At 47.0% G+C, this 23,354-nt stretch overlaps 1 protein-coding gene across 1 annotated transcript in view; it reads right to left on the reverse strand.

The window, feature by feature from the left end:
- The window catches only part of LOC133629507 (protein lin-28 homolog B-like), a 29,685-nt gene extending 19,875 nt beyond the window's left edge, over nucleotides 1–9,810 (reverse strand). The window contains 4 exon segments of the mRNA XM_062020164.1: nucleotides 504–688; nucleotides 9,237–9,541; nucleotides 9,761–9,782; nucleotides 9,784–9,810. Of these exon segments, the coding sequence (XP_061876148.1) occupies nucleotides 504–688; nucleotides 9,237–9,541; nucleotides 9,761–9,782; nucleotides 9,784–9,810 (539 nt within the window).
- Between the last annotated feature and the right edge of the window lie 13,544 nt (nucleotides 9,811–23,354).

Genomic DNA, 23,354 nt, shown 5'->3' on the forward strand with positions numbered 1-23,354 from the left:
TAAAAGATTATTACCATTCCTCAGCCCATCAGGCATCAAAACATAATTAATCAATTACACACATCTCAACCCTGAGTGCACCACTTACCCTTTCCTCTGTCTAAAACCACGGATGCACAGTTTAAAAGCCCCCTGCACACACGAGCCTCTAGCACGCACAGCTCCCACCTAAGCAGGACGTTACTTCACCTGTTTTCAGCCTGACCACTCTTCTAACAGCAATATTTGCAAATCAGTTTTACGTTCCTTTGCAGGCTGCCTCTAATTCAATAAAAGCTTCTGTAGTAAAACCAGTGGAGGGGATGATTTATGTAGTCCCGTAGACAACAGCTTCAGGGGTTTAACCGAACGCCCGAGTTCCACGTAAGAGCCCGTACACAGGAGGGTTTGTCTTCACAAATGGATACATGATCAAAACAGACTTTCAATAAACACTTGCAAAGAAAAAAAAAAGGGAAAAGGGGTGGTGGGGGGAAGGAGGAATAGCAAAGTAACATAATTACCTATCTCCCTTTGGTTTTCTTTTTTGTACTGTCTTCCCTTTGGGTCGTCTTTCACTTCCTAAGCAGGGGCTCCCTCCAGGGCCTGTTACCCGTATTGATTCAAGGCCGTTGGAAGATTTCTTAAAAGTAAATTCCACTGGTTCTCCTTCTTTTAGGCTTCTAAATCCTTCCATGTAAAGCTTGCTCTGTGAATAGGAAAAACACTCTCGGTTACCATTGCCTTAAAACAGTATTTACATTCATAAACAACAGGACAAATTATCCCTGCCTGCGCTCCTAGAACACACACAGGCTGAGTAACAGCTTCCTCTGTGTGAACTAGAGCGGGTGAGACTACAAATTACAGCCTTGAAAACACTCTTCAACACTAAACAAGTAGCAGGAACCCATTTTCGGTCTCAGCAAAAATGAAACACCACTTTCCTGTCCTGTGGTGAAGGCTGTAGATGTCAGGAGCAGAGAATATGCCAGGTTCTGAAACCCCCACATCTGACAGCCACCAGGATCTGAGCTTCTAACAGTATGGTAAGAGAGCAAACGTTCATGTCAGAGCTCATTCCTTTATGATCAGAATGATCACAGCTTGTATTCCTTGTATTTGGGACACGGCTGTGCTGCTCTACCAATGAATAAGGGATGCAGTGAGTACGAGCAGCAGAAGGAAGGCACTCAGAACAAAGCCCACCAGAACGGGCAAGTCAAAGATCCCTAGTGAGCTGCTAGTTCAGAACCCTCCAAAAATTACCAAGTCAGCATGATTTAGTTATGAATTTGCATTTTCAACCACAGAAAAGGAAACTGTTATCATCAGAGAAAGTGAAACACACTGGTAACTCTTCTGATATTACACCGTAGCAGCAAAGCCTCGGGCAAGCTGAGGTTCACAGCAGCTCACCACTGATTCTGATGCCTCAGTTCCTCACAAATTACATACAGCAGCAAGTCTGCATCCCAGCATAAACCTGACGAATCAAGCTCTCACATAAAAGGCTCGCCGAGTTAAACGAGCTAGGTTTGGGTGTCAACTGCCAGACACTTGCAGTTTGTGCAGGACAGCTGTGAAATGTTTTCTCTCTTTGCTCGACAACTCTCCGTGGCAAAGAGAAAAATGTGTCCTGGCCAACTCTCACTCCATTTTCCAGCATTCAACAAGGGAATCTTATCTGGATGTGCCATCCCACTCCTGGCTCTAAGTAACATCTACCACCCAACAAATGCGACCGGGGATTGTATCCAAACCAGAGGGCAATCCCTGACATGCGCACCCTGCAATCATGTTGTGAGTGTTTCACGTTGTTTCAGTGGAGCACAAGAACTGACAGCTACAGCATTCACAGCTCACACACAAAGAGGGAGCTGGTCTCTTCGCAAGGATGCACAGAGAACAGGCCAGGAGGCAACAGGCTTGAGCTGATTCAGGGGAAACTCTATCCAGACACGAGGAGACGTTGCTCACTATGAGAGGAATTAAACCCAGAGAAGGAGCGTGGCTCCCTTTGCTGGAAATAGCTCAGATTCAGCTTGGCAGGGCACTGAATAACCTAAAGACCCTTCCTTGCTTTCAGTAAAAGGCTGGAGCAGGCAATCTCAAAAAGCCCCTTCCAACCCAGACTTTCTGTGAGTCAGGTTTCTCAACTGGAATGGGAAAGCAGGATTCCAGACCCCACTTCCACAGCAGAGTTACCTCCGGGGACCTCTGCCATTTAACTCCCCCGTGGCTTTCTGAAGATGGACAACACTGCCAAGTCCACTTCCCACAGCACAAAGACTGACTTCAAAATGATAAAACCACCAGGAATATTCATTCTAATGAAACCATGTTCACCTTTGCTTCCAAAAGCCCCGAGTACCAGACCAGGTGACTTCTCACTGCTCCAGCAGCCACTATTCATAACACATCAACCACCACCAATGCTGCTCTGACTGAGCCAAAAAGCAAGCAAGAACACAGCTCTGTTGGTTAGGACCAGGGCTGTTTTGTCCACTGGTTAGGACGTGGCTCTTCTAACAAACACAACAGTGTGAAGCATGAGACAAACAGCTGACTTCTCTTTGAGTGGTATTTAAAAGGCAAGGGAGAGTCCGTGGGAGGACACAACCGTGAAAGCAGAAGTGTGTGGTGTCTATTCCATCAATCATGAGCCTGGCTGGTTTTCTACGTGAAAATATCACGTATGAAAAAGGAAATGTGCAAAATTTGTCCCTAATACAACTGAAGGATGGTAATTCTACACAGAGCAATGAGACCAAGTACCCAGGCAAGCAGGATTACTTCAAGCAAGCCCTCCACTTTGCAATGTCTGTGTGGCAATAAGAGGATCTTTGTCATCCCAGCTGGGAATACGCCCAAAGAACACATCCCCACTCCTCCACTGAAAATGCAGATCCTGCCTGTCCTGTGGGTCCATCTCTAGGTCCACCCATACCTCTTCAGTCCTTCAGCAGAGAAAACCTTGTTAAAACGAAATTACTGAACAAGTACTTTGTCCCAAACTCAAAGGTACATTAAATGTTCCACAATGGTGACAAGTCAGATGGGTGCTAATCACAAGGGGAACCTCAAGCAGACAAACCTTTCTTTCTCAGTAACACCAGTCATGGCATATGTGCTTTTGTCTTTTTGCGTAATTACACCTTAATAAAGACACAGTTAAGCCTCAGCAAGACTTTCCAGTCTCTCTGAGTTTCACTCTTATAAAACAAAAGGCTGACACTTGACAGGCACAAAACATGATGTCCTCTACTTTGCTTCAAAGGAAAGTGTTTAAAATGCAATCTCAACCATAGAATCACAGAATGGTAGAGGTTGGAAGGGACCTTTAGACATCATCCAGTCCAACCCCCCTGCAGAAGCAGGGTCACCTAGATCAGGTCACACAAGAACGTGTCCAGGTGGGTCTTGAAGCCCTCCAAGGAAGGAGCCTCCACACCCTCCCTGGGCAGCCTGGGCCAGGGCTCCCTCACGGAAACACTGACACAGTTTGTTCTTATGTTTAAGTGGAACTTTTTGTGTTCCAGCTTCATCCCATCACCCCTTGTCCTGTTGCTAGATACTATAGAAAAAAGGGATGTCCCAACCTCCTGACACCTACCCTGTAGATATTTATAAATGTTAATGAGATCCCCCCTCAGTCTCCTCTTCTCCAGACTAAACAGCCCCAGGTCCTGCAGCCTCTCCTCATATGAAAGATGCTCCAGTCCCCTGATCATCTTGGTGGCCCTGTGCTGGCCTCTCTCCAGCACTTCCCTGTCCCTCTGGAGCTGAGGAGCCCAGAACTGGACACAGGACTCCAGATGAGGCCTCAGCAGGGCAGAGCAGAGGGGGATAAGAACCTCCCTCGACCTGCTGCCCACACTCTTCTTGATGCATCCCAGGCTGCCATTGGCTTCTTGCCCACGAGGGCACGTTGCTGGCTCATGGTCAGTTTATTATCAATCCGGGCTCCCAGGTCTCTCTCTGCAGAGCTGCTCTCCAGCAGGTCACCCCCAGCCTGTGCTGGTGCAGGGAGTTGTACAGGGCATTATTAGTGCTCAAAAATGTTTTTCTTCTTCCCATTTTACCTCTGACAACAGGAGCTTTGTTTACAAACAAAACATTATCTTTACACGGGTGATTTTTAGTATTTTTAAAAGCCAAAGGAATGGAACAGTTTTGCTTTCACAAATTCTGTTATGCCAGGGTACTTTTTTTGTATGTTTTTTCCCCCAGCACTTCTAACACCACAAAATGCTGCAAATACCCCATTCCAAATGACTCGCACAGCACCCTCCTTGAATACACACCAACAGCTTTCCAGCGTTACAGACGGATTTGGTGCTGACTTCTTGTGTAAATGCTGTTAGCCAGCTCAATAGATTCTCTGAGGTTGCAACAACAATTCAAAGCCACAGTGGAAAAGCAGCATTTGGAATCCAGCAAAACAAATGTAAAACCCGAATCCTCCTTAACTTGTCTGCAGCGCCGCGACAAAAAATGTCTGCAGAGTTGACAATTCAATGTTGAGAGACCTAGCTCGGTATTTTCCTCACATTACTTAAACAAATAAACCCCAGACAATTAAAAGCAGCCAGAGTTTCAAGTCAGTGAACCATTTCTAGAGCCCTGAATGGGGTGTGTGGGCACGGCGCCAATGAACAAAGGGAAAAACCTGAAGGCAACGTGCTTTTCCTCCTTTCGCTCTCTTTCAGCTGTCAGAGGCTTTGCTGTTATTTTTACCAGCAGTCAATACAGTGATTTCAGGCTTGAGCTTTTTCCCTTTTTCACTTGACAGGGCCACTTCCAGTATCCCATTACTTCTCGCTATTTGAAGCCCGTAAGGTAAAGCCTCAGGCACCTCTGGTGTGAGCAACACCTTGGTTCAACGCTGTTTTGTGAGAGTATCACCAGTAACACAACCTAAGTGGGGAAAAAAAACCCCACCATCCCAAGTTCTTGGAAAGCGTTTGCTAAGAGAAAACAGAAATCAAACCACAACAAATAGAAACTGAGTGGACAAGGTGGCCCCAAAGAAAGGCACCTTGTAAGAGCGCTCACAACTCCCACCAAGCGCTAGGAAAGAATGGAAGTTTGGAGTTCAGGCTTATTACAGCTCCTGATGAGAGTACACTGCTATCACTAACGTGTGGGGAGCAGACAACAGGCTGCCCATAAGTGCCTCCTCACAACAGTCTTGCTATTTCCAGTCAGGGCTGTGAACAACTGCTGTCACAGTCATCCAGTCCTTTAGAGGAGGAAAGAAGCTATTCAGTGGCATTTTGCTTAGATCACTTATTTTCTGCATCTCTCATTTCTGCCCCTTCTTTCTCTGCTCAGGAAGAGACTGGCAAATCACAACCCTTGATACTCACAACTGCGTTATTTCATTGCATCTGTTTACCTCCAGCACCCTTCCCTCCGTTACCATCTTTAACATCTGAGACTTACACCAAGCAAAAGAGAACAGACACGTTTCCAGCACATGCAAGTAAAAAGAAGCCACAGCATTCAGCCTCACTGCCAGCATCCAAAAAAAGCTGCGAGTACCATTTTTCAGCACAGAAACAGATCCACAAGCCTCATCCTTTTCTCTGACCTGGGGAAAGCTCATGTGCACCACACAGGGTTCCACTCGCCTCACCTCTCCAGTCTGCTTTACCCTTTGACAAACAGATCTCCTCCTACAACTTCGGGAGAGCTGTTCACACGCAGCTATGTGCAGAATTCAGCTCCTAACAGACAAGCAAACTCTATTATTCATTCCATGCCGACTTACTGAAAGCCCAAATGACCATACTGAGACAAACTCACCCAGGTGAACATTCCTTGGATTTAACAGTGTTACAAAGGACCAACTGCTACTCTTCCTCTTTTTGTTTCCCATCTACAAGAAACCCAGTGGACAAGGCACGTTGCTGCACTGGGCATGGCTTGTCTTTGGAAAGCAAAATCGGGCTTTAGGACTTGTCATTTTGATACGACACTGACTCAAACACTTGACCCAAGCTTAGAAGGTGTATCAGGACAAAGCTGAAAAAGAGCAAGAGTGTAGATGTTTGTAAGGGCACCATATTTACACTGCACACACACACACACACGTGGCTGACGTGCTCCGACCTTAAATAATGCATCTAGCTCCAGGCACCTTATCACCAGAAGGGTAACAGCAACCTGAGCGTGGTTCAGAGCAGATCAATCAAAATGATCAATGCTGAAGGAAGGACTTGAAAGGCAGAGCTGAAAACTCCATAGCGTGGCTGTTTCATGAAGGGAACTTTCATTGGGTGAAGGGGAAGAGAAGTCCCAACAAAAGCATCATCCATCAGAAGTACATCAATATGCACAATTAGCAAAGGACTGACTGGAGGAAAAAACCCATCTGTGACTGTAATCTGCTCACAACCAAGGGGGGAACTCTGACAAGAGAGTAAAATTATCTATTGCAAGCTCAGAACTCTAGGTGTAATGAGACTCAACAGTTAATTTCCTCAACTATTACAGGAATTTTGACTCCACATCCAGTAAGTTTTTTACCCACAGCCAGATCTCATCAACTGAGCACAACCTCACCATGAAAAGGTAAAGGAAGGAAAGATGTTGTTGCAGGGTTCAAGCTTGCATTGACAGGAGCTGGACTGTGTAAGAGAGAAGCTTCTTTCTTCTGCCTGGACTGTACAAAACGATACTGGTAGCTACACAGATTGCAGAAGGCCTGAACTCATGCAACACTATGCACACACAAACCCACGATGAAGCGTGTTCAAGGCATTTTTGAACAGCAATATGTTGTTCCAACACATTCATAAGATAACACCTTTGCCTTGAAAAGGCCTTTTCTGGTGACTAAATTTCTCAGATTAATGAAACTAACAGGAAGAGGGGCTCAACCACCTTTCAGGCAACGGGCTCTGTTGTACAAGCAGCACTGCTGAGCAACATCACTCATTTAAAGGCATTGTTGTGCGCTGGCTACTACTGTTACCACGGGTCAGTTAGCCAGCTAACATGGAAGCACTGTGTACAGCAATAGAAATGACCTGAAATGTACTCTGAAACAAAACAGATGCTGCTGCTGCACGTGAAACGGAGACAAACTGCTTTTGACTGATAGAAGCTTCACATTACTTTATGTATATCCTAGATTTCATCAGAAAGGAAAAGGTGACAAATGTGTTTTGTCATAAGAGCCATGCATTGCATACACACACACACACACGTATATATACATATATAAGCAATATCTTCACTCAGAAAGACACATCTCTCAGTAATACTCCAAATGACCCAGGCACAGGGTTCCCATGCGATGACACACACTCTTTTTCACTGCATTTCACACTGTGATAGGTCTTAGAAACCCAAAGACACTGATAAACTGTAGATGATTAAAGCATAAACAAAGATGTCTCACATTTCCTTCTTGTTCCCTCCTTTAGGGCTCACAACTTCATGCTTCCCACATGCTTGTTGATTATTCTCCATTACTGCTTTCCATGTTTGGAACAGCACACCTTATTCACATTTAAATGCATTGCACTGTTGTGCAGTTGGATGCACTTGGATTTTATTTCCACAGCTCTAAGGATATCTTTGTTCCTAAATGCATTTGTTTTTTTAATTAACAACGCTGCCATTCTTCATAAGTTTCTATTATTTGGGAAGCAAAAAGAATGACACAGAATGACAGAAAATCGGATGGGAAAAAAGGCATTTTATCCTTGAAGTAAATTCACAGAGCTGTAAAGAGCAGTTTCACCAACTGAAAAGGTAGAAAGGAGGGAAGAAAAGAGGGGAAACCAGGAGGAAGGGTGCTCCTCCTTTGATAAGCACTGCATTCATTCAGCAGCAAGGGGCATGGGGGAGGGGGAGAGAGCACCTCCCGTGCCAGTACAAAGCAGTGAGTGTAAGAATTTGGTACATTCTCTGTCGGATTCTAGGCTTTGTGGATAATTCCAAATGCAAGCAGGTAAGACTGATATTCAGGCCCTGAGGGCCAGGGTAAGACAGTAGGATCAGAAATGCACCCCAGCAAGGAGCAACGGCAACAGCAGCAGCATTCCTCCCATGTTTCGGTCACCTTCTAATTAACCTAATGAAAGGTGTATTGTTTAAAGAAGCCTGATGAGAATTACCACAGATATGGCCAAGCCATCACAGGGAACAGTGAAAGGGAATCACTGCATAATCGTGGAACACCCCCCTGCCCCGTCACTGCCAACGTCACAGAAAATGGCCAACCACGTAAAAAGTTAAGATGCCTTTCTGCCTTCCTAACATGGCCCTAGCCAGACCCAAAATGGTCTCTCTAGCTGATAGCGCTCTTCTGATCCCAGAGAAGACGTCGTTGCAACTGTAGACTAACAGAAGGGCTCCTGCTTCACAAACCACACCACAGAGCTTGGGAATAGCTCCCTCAGCTTTGTCATTTTGTCCGTGTCTGGCATCTGGGGCTCCCGTGCGTGAAGGCGTTCATGCCAGCTCCCACGTCCAGGCTGCTCTGCTTAAAGCTAAACCCGAGGGCCACACGGCCCTCCTCTCCCCAGCAGCACGACAGAATTGGTCCCAGTTCCTTCACCTTTACCAGGTTTGGGGTTTGTTTTTTTTGTCTAGGAAGGAGTATTTTAAAACCAACCAAGCAAACCACACACACGCTTCAGAGTATCACCACAGGGATGCTCCCAGGTCCCAATTACTGCAGAATAACTCTGTAATTATGTCTTCATTTCACTAACTAATCTCAGATGAGCTTTTAAAAAGCAAGAAAAACGTTTGGAGTCGTATTCAAACGTTATCTGGATGAAACCCGACATTTATTTATCCTTTTCCAAGCTTAATCCAGTTTAATTGAAAACCTTTTTTTTCCCCTCCCCTTTTCCAAAAGAAAGGCACATCAGCTCACAATCAGTCTGGTGACAAAAGATAAACCTTGTTAAAAACAAAAGCGTGGCATTTGAAAACAAACAAAAAGCACGGGAGCAATTCCTAACCAAGCAGGACCGTGTGAAGAAACACCACCAGTCCTTCGCTCAAACCTCCAGCCACAGAGACTAAGCGCAATCTAAAGACCTTATTTACTCAGATCGTACACCGCCAACAAAACCACTATCCGAGGCAATGCTTTTAATTACAGATGTACCTAAAGACCTAGGAAAAAAAAACCCAAGCTTACTTCTCTTCGCGTGAAACCGGAGCCCCACTGAGCTCAGCCAAATGTGGCTGCCTGAGATGGAAGGCAGGGGAAAAAAAATGAGTCTTACTTGGTGTACAAAGACATCAACTGGAGACTCCAAGGGGCTTCCCTCTCGGTTGCTCATGGAGATATACCCGAATCCCATTCTCCCATTAAACCATTTGCAATGGCCGGTTCCGTGCAAAACCTGGGATTCCTCCTCTTCCTCCTGCTCCGGCAACTTCCCGGGCTCGTCTCCACCTTTACTCGCCCCTGCTGAGGAAGAGGGAAAGGCGTGGGGGGGCGGGATGGGGGGTTGGGAGTGGTGCGGGGAGAGGGGGGGTGGAAAAAGAAGGAAGGTGGGGGACAAGATGCAAAGGATAGAGTTAAATTCTGGTAACAGAATTGGCGCTGTATGAAGGGGTCACTACAGAAGGAACGAGGGGGAAACGACAACAAAAAAAATCGAACAGAACAAGAATGCAAACGCAAACGGACGAAAGATATTTTTTTTCCGTTAAGCCCTAAAACAAGCAACTTCTCCCCAAAATGCGTGAATAAAAAAGGGCAATGAAAATGCCCGGAGGTTAGAGGGAGGAAGCACCGCGGCACGGAGCCTCTCCCCCGCCCTCTGTGCCTGGGCAGCCCACGTTGCTGTACATACGTGCATTTTTCCATTTAACTCCATCTTTCAGCCACATTACAGCCCGGAACGCGATACTTTACTTGAATATTGCTGGTTTAAGACCGATCCCATTTCTCAACAGAAAACTCTCAGCCCAATTAGTCTCTCCTCGCAAGGCGCAGGACCCGAGGGAGGGGGGAGAGGCCGGTCAGGGAAGGGGTGCAGGAGAGAGAATAAGCCAAATTGGGTAGATTGCACAACTAGTTACTGCACATGCGGCGCCGAAACCACTATTTTGCACCGTGTCTCCATCTCTCCTTGGAATAAACTTTCGATTAAAGTTGGGACAGGTGTACGGCCGTTTTCTCTCATCCCACCACGGCAACTGTGCTTAATCAAACAGGAACAATTCAAACAATAGCCCCCTGAAAGCTTTTCAAGTTGTGAATCGGTGTGGGCTGTACGGAACAGTTTCTTAGCTGGGTAACAATGGGTTAGGAGAAAGCCCCCTTGCGCGAGCTGCTAAAAAAGGGTAATGCATAGTTGGGTTAAAGGGGGAGGGGGGGAAAGGGGGGGTGGTTAGAGAGAACGAATGAGAGAGTGAAAATCATAGTAAAACAATAGAAAAAAAGAAAATTAACCTTCGGCCATGTTGCCCCACGGGCCCTCTGCTCCAAACTCGTGAGATGAAAACTTTCCCTGCGGATCGAAGTGCTCTTCTGCATGGATCTCACTGAAAACAAAGACAGACAGGCAACTGGTTATAAAATACAGCACCACAGAATCACAGCATGGTAGGTGCTGGAAGGGACCTTTAGAGACCATCCAGTCCAACCCCCTGACAAAGCAGGTCCCACCTAGATCAGGTCACACAGGAATGTGTCCAGGTGGGTTTGGGAACCTCCAGAGAAGGAGCCTCCACACCCTCCCTGGGCAGCCTGGGCCAGGGCTCCCTCACCTCAGCACTGACACAGTTTTTGCTTATGTTTCAATGGAACTGTTTGTGTTCCAGCTTCATCCCATCATCCCTTGTCCTGTCAGTGGATACAACAGAAAAAAGTGCTGCCCCAACCTCCTGACATTGAGATATTTGTCAATATTAATGAGATCTCCCCTCAGTCTCCTCTTCTCCAGACTAAACAGCCCCAGGTCCCGCAGCCTTTCCTCGTATGAAAGATGCTCCAGTCCCCTGATCATCTTGGTGGCCCTGTGCCGGCCTCTCTCCAGCACTTCCCTGTCCCTCTGGAGCTGGGAGCTGACAGCTCAGGTTTTCTGTGTCAGGAAGGCTCAGAACCAGCAGGCACGGTGTCTGCTGGTGAAACAGCAGCGGCTCCTGCGTCCTTCTTGATGAAGGCCGAGCTACATTTGAGAATCTCTTTAACAGTCCCTCGGCAGGTGCTCCCTTGCCGCCCCGGCGCCAAAAGCCCACCCGGTGCGTGCGGCCGGGAGCCCGTACCCGGGGCCGCCATCCCAGCTCCCCTCACAGCCGCACGGGCCGCCCCGGCAGAGGGCGACAGCCAGCCAGGCATCCATCCCGCCGCAGCGAGGCACCCAGCGCCGCACGGCCGCGGGGCCACGGCAGCAGGCGAGGCGATCCCAGCGCTGGCCTCTCCTCACACTGAGGCGATCGCCAGCGCCGGCCTCTCCTCACACTGAGGCGATCAGCAGCCTCCTCACACTGAGGCGGTTCCCAGCGCCGGCCTCTCCTCACACTGAGGCGATCACCAGCGCCGGCCTCTCCTCACACTGAGGCGATCAGCAGCCTCCTCACACTGAGGCGATCCCAGCGCCAGCCTCCTCATCCTGAGGCAATTCCAGCGCCAGCCTCCTCATCCTGAGGCGATCGCCAGCCTCCTCACACTGAGGAGGTCACCAGCCTCCTCATCCTGAGGCGATCCCAGTACCAGCCTCCTCATCCTGAGGCGATCCCAGCGCCAGCCTCCTCATCCTGAGGCGATCACCAGCGCCAGCCTCCTCATCCTGAGGCAATTCCAGTACCAGCCTCCTCATCCTGAGGCGATCCCAGTACCAGCCTCCTCATCCTGAGGCGATCACCAGCACCAGCCTCCTCATCCTGAGGCAATCACCAGCACCAGCCTCCTCACACTGAGGCGACTGCCAGCGCCAGCTTTGCTCCTCACCCTGTGGCAGCTTCAATTCACCCTTGGATGGCTTCACCTGTATGGAGGCCATAAAGAAGAGACATGCAGAGTGGAGATACTGGCCCCAGATATAACCATGTTCTAATGGACGTGCTGCTTTCAGCTAGGTGCAGTTAAACACTAGCTGTGTGTCCCCAGGGGTGTGAAGAAGAGTCCAAAGACCTGCCTATGTATAAACAGACACAAGCACGAGATACAGAATCAGCTGGGAGTTTATGCTCTTGATATCTCAGCATATATGGCTGACAAACATACACAAAGCGGGAAAAACCATCTCAGGATGTTCAGTGCCTACATTAAGGACACCCTAAATGTACACATTGACTGCACGTTTGAAAATACCATTATTGATGGAGGAAATGTTAAGTTTACCCTCCAAATCTGAAGGAATTCCCCCTGGAGCTGGCCCAGGGCCATCTCTGTACCTTCTCAGTCTGCTGGGGGACACACACACATCCAATTGCATTTGGCAGGAGAATGCTGACCTGACCAGACTGCAGACTTCAGCCTTCTTCCAGAGAGGCTCTTTTCCTCTTGTAGAAAGAGACTGCAGCACAGGCAGAATTAACTGGCATGCTCTGCCAAACGGGCCTTTGGGGCTGCATCTGTTACAGCATCCTCAGGAGACCTCTCCTGGCTACACTGACCATCTCTCAGCAGCATGAGCCTGCGGCTGCATTTGGCAGTGTCAGGAGTGCTGTCTGTCTGAAATACCAGAGGGGAATTTTACAAGCACCTGCTTTTTTGACAGCCATCACAGTGCAGCCTGTCTTCTCCCAGGAGGGGCCACCCTGGGAGACACCTGAGACAGCTCACCCACATCCCACTCGGTGGCAGCAGCAGAACCTTGCAGCCACACACTTGGTCTCCTTCCTCAAACAGTCCTTATAGAGTCAGGGAACCCGGCCCTGCCGCTCCCCAGGGCTGCAGAGCAGACACAGCACACCTCTGGGGAGCCTGGCACTTGGTGCCCAGCCATTCCCCAGTGGGCTCCAGCGCAAGCACAGCCTGGCACAGCTCTGCCTGCAGCCCGGCTCACACAGGCACCGCACCCTGGGCACCCAGAGCTGTGTCCCAGCCGGGCCCAGTCCTGGCCAGCCACACATGCTGGGCCACGGGTGCAAAGCACACAGCTGTGACCTGTGCTGGTCACAGAATGGTAGGGGCTGGAAGGGACCTTTAGAGATTATCCTGTCCAATCCTCTGCCAAAGCGGGTCCCATCTAGATCAGGTCACACAGGAACGTGTCCAGGCGGGTTGAGAAACCTTCAGAGAAGGAGCCTCCACACCCTCCCTGGGCAGCCTGGGCCAGGGCTCCCTCATCCTTACAGTAAAGAAGTTTTTCCTTAAGTTTTTGTGTTCCAGCTTTTGTCTATTTCCCCTTGTCCTGTCACTGGATACAACAGAAAAAAGTGTCACCCGTCCCCTTGACATCCACCTTTCAAATACTTGTATTAATGAGATCCCCCCTGAGTCTCCTCCAAGATGAACAGCCCCAGGTTCCACAGCCTTTCCTCAGAAGGAAGATGCTCCAGTCCCCTGACCATTTGGTGGCCCTATGCTGGCCTCTCTCCAGTAGTTCCCCGTCCCTCTTGAGCTGAGGAGCCCAGAACTGGACACAGGACTCTTAAATGAGGCCTCACCAGGGCAGAGGAGGGGGGAAGGAGAATCCCCCTTGAGGTTGGGGCAGAAGTATGCCAAAGACCTGTCTACAGGCACTGGAAGTCATCAGTCTGCAGAAAGCATCAGGTCAGAAGCAGCAGCCCTGTCTCTGCAGTGGAGAGGTAAGCACTGCCCACACACCTCTAATTCAGCCAGTGCAAGTCCCACCAACTCCCCAGTTCATATCCAGTGACCCCTTTTACCACGTTTCCTCCCCATCTTTAGTTCTTCACACCTTAACCTTCACTTCCATCCTGATTTTGCTCCTGATAGTCCCATTTAGCTTTCACATGGTGATATGCATGAACTGCTTCAGAGGTCACAGCTGGCTACTCAAGGAAAGAAGGATTTTTATACCAATAAACTTGAACCAGGTGTGTTTCAAGCCTTTACGTGTAAACCTGTCCCTGTGGAACGGTTTTTGCTTTAACTCAATGAGAGTCTACTTTAGGAAAACAATTCCAAGCTAAGTGAAAATGGATTTATATGCCTCACACAAACTGTAGTCCTCGACAGTGTAAGAAAATCCACAAGCTTAAGCAAACTCACCACCTGCTGCCACAGAAGGGAACACGGTGGTACTCTGTTCCCAATGCAGCAGCCGGATGCTTCCACCACAGCCATTAGTGTGCACACAGCCTCACAATTCATTTCCAGTACTAACTCCACCTTCAATTCGTACCCTTCTTCCACTTACAGTCTCAGCCATCATCTGTAATTCAAGAATACCTTGCAGGTCTGTGAGAGCTCCCACGTGACCCTGTTACACGGGCAAGATCACACGTGTGAAAAGGGCACGCCGCAACATCACGACTTCTGTTCTTCCCTGGCCTGCTGAGAGCAGGCTAGCACAGCTCTACAGGTACAGCTTCATCTGGCCTAGCATCTCATGCTGCAAAAGGGAAATCAGGTTAAACAAGGCACTCGGGGATGCATCAGCAGAGAGAACCAGGAGAAAGGAGCGTGTGCTGTGGCCAGGCTGACTACACAGACATGTGGTGGGTCAGCCTGGGTAGAGGAAGCTGTCCTACTAACACAGTACATGCAGCATCTTTCAGAAGAAGCCACTCATGTAGTGCCTTAGCTACCAGTGACTGCAGTGAAGTGAATTGGGTTACAAAGCCAGGATTCAATACATTGCACAGCATCACTTTGTTATGTGACTACCTGTACCGAGCTTGCCTGGTGGAAGGCTGGAATAGAAAGGGAGTATGACTGCCAGCATAAGAAAGAAGCACTAATCAGCTGCCATCCCTTTGTTTTTCACCAATGAGGTAATCAACGTGCACACCTCATTCTGAATTGGTCTCTCACTAAGTCAGTTTCCTTTTGATACCCACTTTCTTCAACACAGTTGAGGCAAACTTTCATAAATCTGGGTATACATTTCTGCATATGCTACATGTGTGTACAACACAGAACCTCAGGGGCTGGAAGGGACCTTGAAAGCTCATCCAGTTCAACCCCCTGCCAGAGCAGGACCTCCTAGAGTAGGTCACATAGAAACATGTATGTATACAACAGATTTCATGCATTTTTTTAGCTCTTCATAATCAAAATCCCTCTTCTACAAAATGCATCTTAACCAGTGTAAAGACTGTTATTATTCTGCCAAATTCAAAAGCTTTCCAGTTCGACTCATCCGTGTTTTATGCAAGAATTAAGCAAGAAATGTGGTTCATTAAGAAAAATGAGATGAAACACCTTGGATATGTTGCAATATACTTAAGATTTTATGGGTAACTTATCACCTGAAGTGTCTCACAGACATTCACATTCACCTGGCAGCTGGGAACCACTTCAATCACCACTTACAAAGGAAACCAACATGCTGCTTTGCTGGCTTCTTTTTCAAATTAGCAACTAGAAACAGATGAGAAGCACAAACCCCAAGAGTCCCTCCAACAAAAAAGGCCACCAACAATCCAGATTTCTGAAACCCTCTGAACTCGACTGCATTACTACAAGAGGTATTTTCTGAGGAGTTCTTGTTCTGAAAAGAAGGGGGGCGGTGCAGGCTAAACCCTAGAAAGCAAAGCGGAAGAAATCATCCCTTTATGGCAGTTTGTGGTGAGGGAGTGACTCAGCTAAGGAAAACTGCAGAGCCCATTTGGAGACACTGATTCCGAGAGCAGTAAGGGCTGCAGGCAGAAATCTGATGCAGCTGCACCGCCAGAAATTTCAACCTTCACAAGCACGTAAGCACCAAGATAATAATTTGCAGTAACCCTATAGGTTCTGTCTATCCTTGCAGCAATTTTTTGGTGTGAAAAGAACACGTGAGGGAAGTGAGGATATATTCTCTACCTATTTCTCATACCGACCAAGCAAAAAACACAGGGTTTCATCATAAAAAGTCAAATGTCATTTCTAAGGTGTTTAAAATTTGTATTATAACTGCTCTGAATTTTGAATTAGCCCTTCTACAGACTCAGCAAGCAGTCGGCTCTGCCCTGCAAGCTACTGTATGCAAAACTTGGGGAGGCAGTTCTTTGTGCATTTAGGACTAGTGCAAGAGTGACCAAGGGATGAAAAACCTCCAGCACCCTACTCTCCACTGGAGTGGTTTTTTTACCTGTAGATCTTACAAGCTACTTTTAAAGAGTGGGAAAAAGACAGTTAAGAAAAACAGCCTTGTGGAAGGGATTTTGAATCACCAAACATCACGAAACAAGAGGCTACACACATCCAACAAAAATCCCGGGGAGCAGGTCTTACGGATTAAAAACTGCACGTGTGCATCACTGCCCTCTAGTAATTGCAACAGCCGAGAATCACAGTCGCTACTGCACTTACAAGCAGCAGTGATTGTGAGTATTGTACGGACTGAGAAGGAACCTAATTCTGCACTGAAGAGTTTACGGTGTAAATAGAGCAGAGGGAAGGCACAGAGAAAGGGCTCAGGCAAACAAGAGAGGTATCTCAAGCCATGCCAGGCACACTATCGTTGTAGCTGCCTAACTCTTTTCCTTCATTAATAAACAAGCCCTGTGTTCCTCCACAATGATTCACTGTTCCCACAAGCGGGGAAGCCAAAGCCTTTCTGTCAACTGGCCCCACCGATTTCTTTCACCCCGGAGGGCGCCCACACGCGAGAATCACAAAGTGGCTGATCAGAAGCCGCCTCACTTCATGGCCACAACTCAAGCGGGGACCAGCTCTCCAAGACACAGCAGCCTTCAGGGCCAGCCCTGCCCCTCGGAACACTCCCCGTTCCCCCACAGCGGGGGCAGTCCCGGGGCCACGGGCCACAGCGGGTTGAGGCAGAGCCGCCGCAGATGCAGGCCGCAGCCGTCATGGCCGTCGTGGCAGGCCTCCCGGCCAGCAGGCCTTCTCCAGCCACACCAGCCAAAGGGCAGGAAGGAAACAAAGCGGTGTCTGCGTCCCTGGGAATGGTCCGTGGGCTGCTGCAGCACACAACAGCTCTTTTCCCTTCCCTTCTTTCCCTTCCATGAAGGAGGAAGAAATGAAGGGGATCATTTTGCCCGATTTCCCCTCAGGTACAAGTAAGGGCTAAAAGTCTCATGAAGAAGGTTTTAGCATTTAAAGAAATAGCTGAGAAAGTTGTAATGTTGCAAGGGAGCTTAAACCTCATATCCCTCAATGTCAAAGGAACAATAATAATGTGTGGAGGTCAGACTGAGACAGATCATAGAACGGTAGGGTTGGAAGGGACCTTTAGAGACCATCTAGTCCAACCCCCCAGGTCAATCTGCTGCCTGCAGATGGTTGTCCTGCTTGAGTTTTGCTGTATTTTATAGTACTTTAACTATTTGCCCTGCCTATAGGTGAAGTACCATAATCCATACACTGCTGGGCAGAGTTTGACCCGTGAGATATCCCTGTTTGTTTTCTTTCCTGCTAGGTGGGCTTGCATGTTGAAACACTAGTCTGGCTTCTGCATGTGATACTGAAACCACTTTTATTTGTGCTTTAAACAGGCAAGACAAAAAAGTGATTGCCTACACAGATCCTTAATAATTGTCACATGTATAGTTTTCACACGTGGAAAGGTGTCTCTTCCGAGATAACACCGTCTTTGAAACCAGTTGTGCAGATGAAAGGTTAAGTCCTCATTCTTCTAAAAGCATATACTAACGAATTTTGAGCTAAGGCAAGAACAAACAGGCAGCGCCATGTTTTCTTGTAAATCAATTTATAACCTAGGAAAGCACATTCCTCGGTGACAAGTTTGCATTGGGAAGGAATTCACACTTACAGCTGTAACGAAAAGAAGTGCTTGCAGAAGTTTTTAAGCATCGCAGTCAAGAGATTTTTCTCCTCACGTCCTGAGAGCACCTGTATTCTCCAGTGAGAGCAAAGGGTCCCCAGAAGATCACAAGCAAGATTCGGGTTACAAAAAGCAACAGAAAGTGTTGTGGGAGAAACAGAGTGAATTAAGCGCATACAGACTGTACTATCAGATCCTACATTACTGCGCTGAAAACGGTTGCACAAATGCATCTAGTATACAAAGCACAGAGTGTATTTATGCTGAACAGGCATCGTGATCCTCCAACACCAAGAAAATTCGTCTGTGTTAATGTCCTCAAGTAATATAAATTGCTTGCGTCAACAAACACAGAACAATTAGCTTGTTACCCTTAAACCGAGTTTAAAATAAGCAAATTGTTTGATGACTTTGATGTTTTCCACCCAAAATGTGCTGGCTAATTTTTCCATTCCAGTTCCCATTCCAATCTTTTAACTGCCTTAATCTCCTGCCCTCAGATGTTGACCTCCTAAGAACAGAGGTCATAGGTTAGCACAGACAGACCTGAAAAGATCTGGACTATCAATTCATGCCTGAAAGATTTCTCTTCCACAAAAGAACGACTAAAAAAGCAAATTCCAAAATCCAGCTCCACAGGCTGTGTAAAATAGAAACTTGTTGATGTGTTACTTTCAGAAATATTCTTAGAAGGTTGTATCTGAACAATATGAATTGATTTCTGCAGGACACAAAACTGACTAAAACCAGTGGCATCGACACGATGACCGAACCTCAAAGCTAAAACAGGAAAGCTCTAGACATGAGAGGATGAAGAGTGAGCATCTTTAACCGCAGACGTGTGAGTGTTTTAAATGTTTCTAATCTCTATGTCTCAAAAGAGTATTTTTCCCAAGTCAGGCATTTTTAAACACCATTTTTGTTTTCCTGTAAGCGTGCAAGTCTGAGCTCAGCTAACCTGGAAAATGAGGCAGCACCAGTTTATACAGACTTTACTGATTGTTAGTGAGACTACCACCTCGTTTTCCTGCCATCATCAGCCATACAGCAGATTCCTTGCTGCTTGTCTGATCAATGAACACTAAGCTCTCGTTAAAAAAACCTACCAGATGTTTCTTTTCTAAAGCATAAATGAAATGTATAGATTGTAAAAGTGAGTTAGAAATACAGAGAAACAACAAGAACAAAATGTTAGAGAGAATAACTTCTGAGCTCCAAGTAAAATGTGCACAATGTATGTAAGTACAAACATCCTAAAAGTGGAGTAACAATACCCCCACAGTTAACAACATAAAGTCGCGTTGAACTGTTTAACAAAGCAAGTTAGAACGCTCTGTGGAGTCTCTTTTTTTGACTTAGGAAACTGAAGTGCTCAGCACACTTGAAGTGATTATTAAAAGGAGATGCAGGCATGTTACGATGTGAGCAGCAAACCAGGGTTCCCCAAAAATAAGTCAAAGCACAACTGCATGGAAAGATACGCCCCATCAGCAGGAAATTAAACGTTTCTCATACACTCACTGGAACGTTTCACAACAAACAACTTGGGAAAAGGGGTATAAAGAAAACGAAACCTTTAAAAAGGTAAAGAGCCAGGCTTACATCTGAGCTACACACAGTTTCTAATCCTGTTGCCAACTAGGGAGGATTCCCTCCTGTTAATGGAAGAAGTAACACTGGGTAACTACAGAACAACTCATCTCAGGATGCACAGACTGAAACACTCTATTGTGTTGTTTCACATCATCAGTTCAGCACAGCAAAAATGCAGAGGTGCTAATTTTAAACATCAGCAAATCTGGAACTGAATCTGAAACACTGAACCATCTCAGCTTTTCTTGTCTGTCAAAAGATAAGGCATTTCTCACTAAAGAAATAAAAGCATTCTGGCTGATGCAAAGGCTGTTGTAACCGTCCCTGCAGACAATGGAATAAGAGCAGTCTGTAGTTTGCTATTGTTTTCAGAGCTGTCTGAAGTAAATTGCATGCTTCGCATTTAAAATGTCCAACAGCTAAAAGAGTAAAAACTCCAAGTAACTTCTAGGCTACAGAAAGCTATTCAGCACAAGACCAGCACAATTTAGACCTGGTTTTGTCCTTTCAGCTATTCATTGTAAAAACACTAGTGCCAGGAGACTCAACACCAACATGGTTATAAATGAATGGAGATCAAAGGAAAGAAATTGTTTGGCTCACTCCCATATTTCATAGTGACCCTTCACAACTCCTTCCTCTTCACCTGTTCCCCTGGTCTGTTACTGAGCAAACCCAGGTCCCTCTGCTCCATCAGTGACGCTGGCCTCGGCTCCCTGTTTCTCCAGCTCGGCCGTGACCACCTTTGTTCTCTCTTGCACACGTATGTGCAACTTCTCCTGTGAAATCAGTCTCTTCATCCTCATCTTACAGTGTCCCAGCACAGCTTAAAGGACAAACATGTCCAAATCCCCAAGCCCAGCTGCTTGTAGGAGGAGGTTTCAGGCTAATTTCTACTCATTACTTACAAACTCAGCACTCAAAAGACAAGGAAATAGTCTGCACTGTAGTAACAGCCTGTGAACCAACACATGAGTTCTCCTCTATGGCATTTTATCTCTTGCTGCACAGAATAGAAGACAGTTATTGTATATTTCTTCAACTTACTCAATTCAGTGCTCGAGCCCCCAGCTAAACCCCGAGCACAACACAGCAGTACTGACTTTGAGGCTCTCACTACAATCTTGTCATGCATGGCCCACGTTCATTACTTTGCACGGGCTCTATGAAATGGTGTGGTTTCACTGGCCCCAATGAAATGCACAAGACTCTAGAGCAGCAGGAAAATAAACCAAAAGTCAAAATAATCTTCCAGAGGAGCCTTATTCTAGGTGCCCAGTTTGAAACAGTAAAGTCCACAGAGCACTGTAGTGTTTTATAGGATCTGATACGTTTAGGGCAAAGCTCAAACTGAGCAACTGTTACATTTGGGAGCATGTGGCTGTTCTGCAAAACAAACTCCAGATGTATCACGTGTGTCTCCCAGTAAACAAGGAACACACAGTAAGCTCACTCCTGCAGAAAGCCCCATTTCAGACCAACCACCCCAGATCCACTGGCTGATCCCCAGCCTTCCCAGGGCTGTCAGGCAGGAGCTGACATCCCACCTCTTGAGCTCCTCCTGCATTAGCTCTTGCCCTGCAGCCAAAGCAGAGGAAACTGTGTTTCGACCCCTGTTTGTGCCCTGGGGGGATTCAGGCTTTTCTTCCCTCCTTGAAGACTGCCTTAACTAACAGCTTCTGAGGTGATCCTTTGGAGCCTGGGGAAAACCAGGTGGTTCTCCTATTGACACCATTTTCAGTGCTCTGTTCTCCCCTCCCCAAGTCCCTCCCTTCCCTCTCCTTAATTTCCCCTCTGTTTGTGTTTTTCTGTATTCCTGCTCCATCCTAATCTTCTCTCTATCCGTTGTCCTTCCTGTGACTCTGCCAGTGGGATCAGGGACATCACAGGAGCATTTCTATTTCAGCTTCACCGTCTCTTCTCTGAACAGCTTCCCAGAACCAGAGGAAACGACTGCAAAGTCCCACTCAGCCCTGCTACGTCTGGATGGAGGCTGTGCCACTGCTGTGCAGGGCTGACTTAAACTGGTGCTTCCCTCCCCCCCCCCAAATAAACCTACCTTTCCTGAGGCAAATAAGCTCTTAAACCCACGATTTCTTTCAAGACATAGCCTATGTCTTATTACCTGCATCAACAGCAGCCCGTAGGTGTATTCAGGGGGGTGTGCACGGTGGGAAGAGCAGTAGCATGCCTGCACCCCCACCACGGGGATGACTACCTCCATGACACATTCCTCTTACATAATGAGCTTCTTGACAAAATGAGACGCTGAAGTAAACTCACATTTTCCAATGATTCATATTTCAGTAGGTTTGATCTTCAAGTGTCAAGGACAGAAACATGAAGCCGCAGCTAATAAAAGAAACAGCTGGAATGATATTACTGTACAGACTTTACTCATTTGAAGTTAAAGGGCTCCAGAACTTTTATTCCTTCTGAAGAGCTTCACATGCATCAACAGCGATAAATCAGAGAGGCAACGCTGTGGGAATACCTGATTTAGCAGCTATGTTGTAATTCAGTTTTCTCCCACTTTCAAGTTGTTGGGGTCTTTCTCAACAGGCCAAGACGTGTAACAATTGTTCCACCCCCTGGCATCGCCACTATAATCTTTCCTTGGTGTTACATATTTAGCATGTGCTTTGAGGATATTTGTTAGGTGAGGCTGGAGAGCAACATATCAAGGGAAAGTAACGACATGCAACTGTTTTCCTAAAATAAGAGAGGTCTGGGGTTTAGTTATTTACACTGGGTATTGTTTGTAGTAAAACACAGCCCAGACTGCATCTTTTTAACAGTTCATCCTGCAAGTAGTTTTGTTTCCAGTTCACTGAGAGCTGGAGCGAGTCAGGTAAGCATAAAGCAGCACAGCCTGCAGTCAGGGTCAGCACCAATCTAAGAAACCTTGTGAAATAATGCCCTCTCCCTACCCCTTTCAAAGCACAGGCTTCACTGAGCTGGGCCCTGAAAATGTATGTACTTTTCTGTTTATTCTTGCCCACTTGAAAGCAGTGTATTAGCATAGTGGCAAGAAACTAACCAGCAAGGGAAACGTTCACTAAGGTGGCAGATGCCAGTCGGATCAGGTAGTCCTGCAGAGACAGAAATGCTTTTAACATACATGCCACTGAAGTTTTTTATCACCTCTGTCAAACTGACCAAAGTTCTCAGTTCCTTCGTGCTTCGTGCCATCGCTTCGTGTACCACTACACCACACCTCACCACAGCAAGGGCCTCAATATATATGCCGGTGCTTCATTGTAAGTGAGAGAAGGCTCCTCTCTCGACGACAGAGGGTGAAATACTCCAAAAACACGAGGCCTGAGGAGACATCTGATTAAAGGAAACATTCCGCACTCCAAACCCAGTGTATGTGCTTAAGAAACCCATCTGCTGCGCAGGGACTGTTTTACTCTACATGAGGCTGCGCACAAACGACACCTTCCTACTCCCTTCATCTGTTCCTTGCACGTTTTCAGAATGGCATCTACTCACTCTAGCACTGAATTTGGATTCCTTATTATAAACACTGTGAAAAATGTGTACAGGCATGCAGACAGAAAACAAGGACAACTTTATTCAGGCTCTACTCTGTTCTTAACACAAGCTCGCAGCAAAGAAAATTAGGCTTGGCTGTTGCTTGGTCTTGTTTCAGCACAGAAACCTGCCTTCACCCAAAGCATGTGAAGAGCTCCTTTGGAAGGCACCTCTGATGGGAAGGAGGAGTCTTTATTTCAAGTGACCATGTGGTGGATTTGGTAGATTTGAAAACTAAACAGTGTTCTCTGCATTGAAGCTTTGGCATGGGATTTCCTCCGGGTCTTCTGAAAGATAGTCCCTTGCTCCAGCATTCAAGTGCTGATCTCTGGGCCCTGCAGTCTGGCTCCTGACTGTTGGAGCTATGGAAACAGGCAGGAAGACAAATCTATTCTC

The sequence above is a fragment of the Colius striatus genome, unplaced genomic scaffold (genome assembly GCF_028858725.1).
Source record: "Colius striatus isolate bColStr4 unplaced genomic scaffold, bColStr4.1.hap1 scaffold_48, whole genome shotgun sequence".
Lineage (NCBI taxonomy): Eukaryota > Metazoa > Chordata > Aves > Coliiformes > Coliidae > Colius > Colius striatus.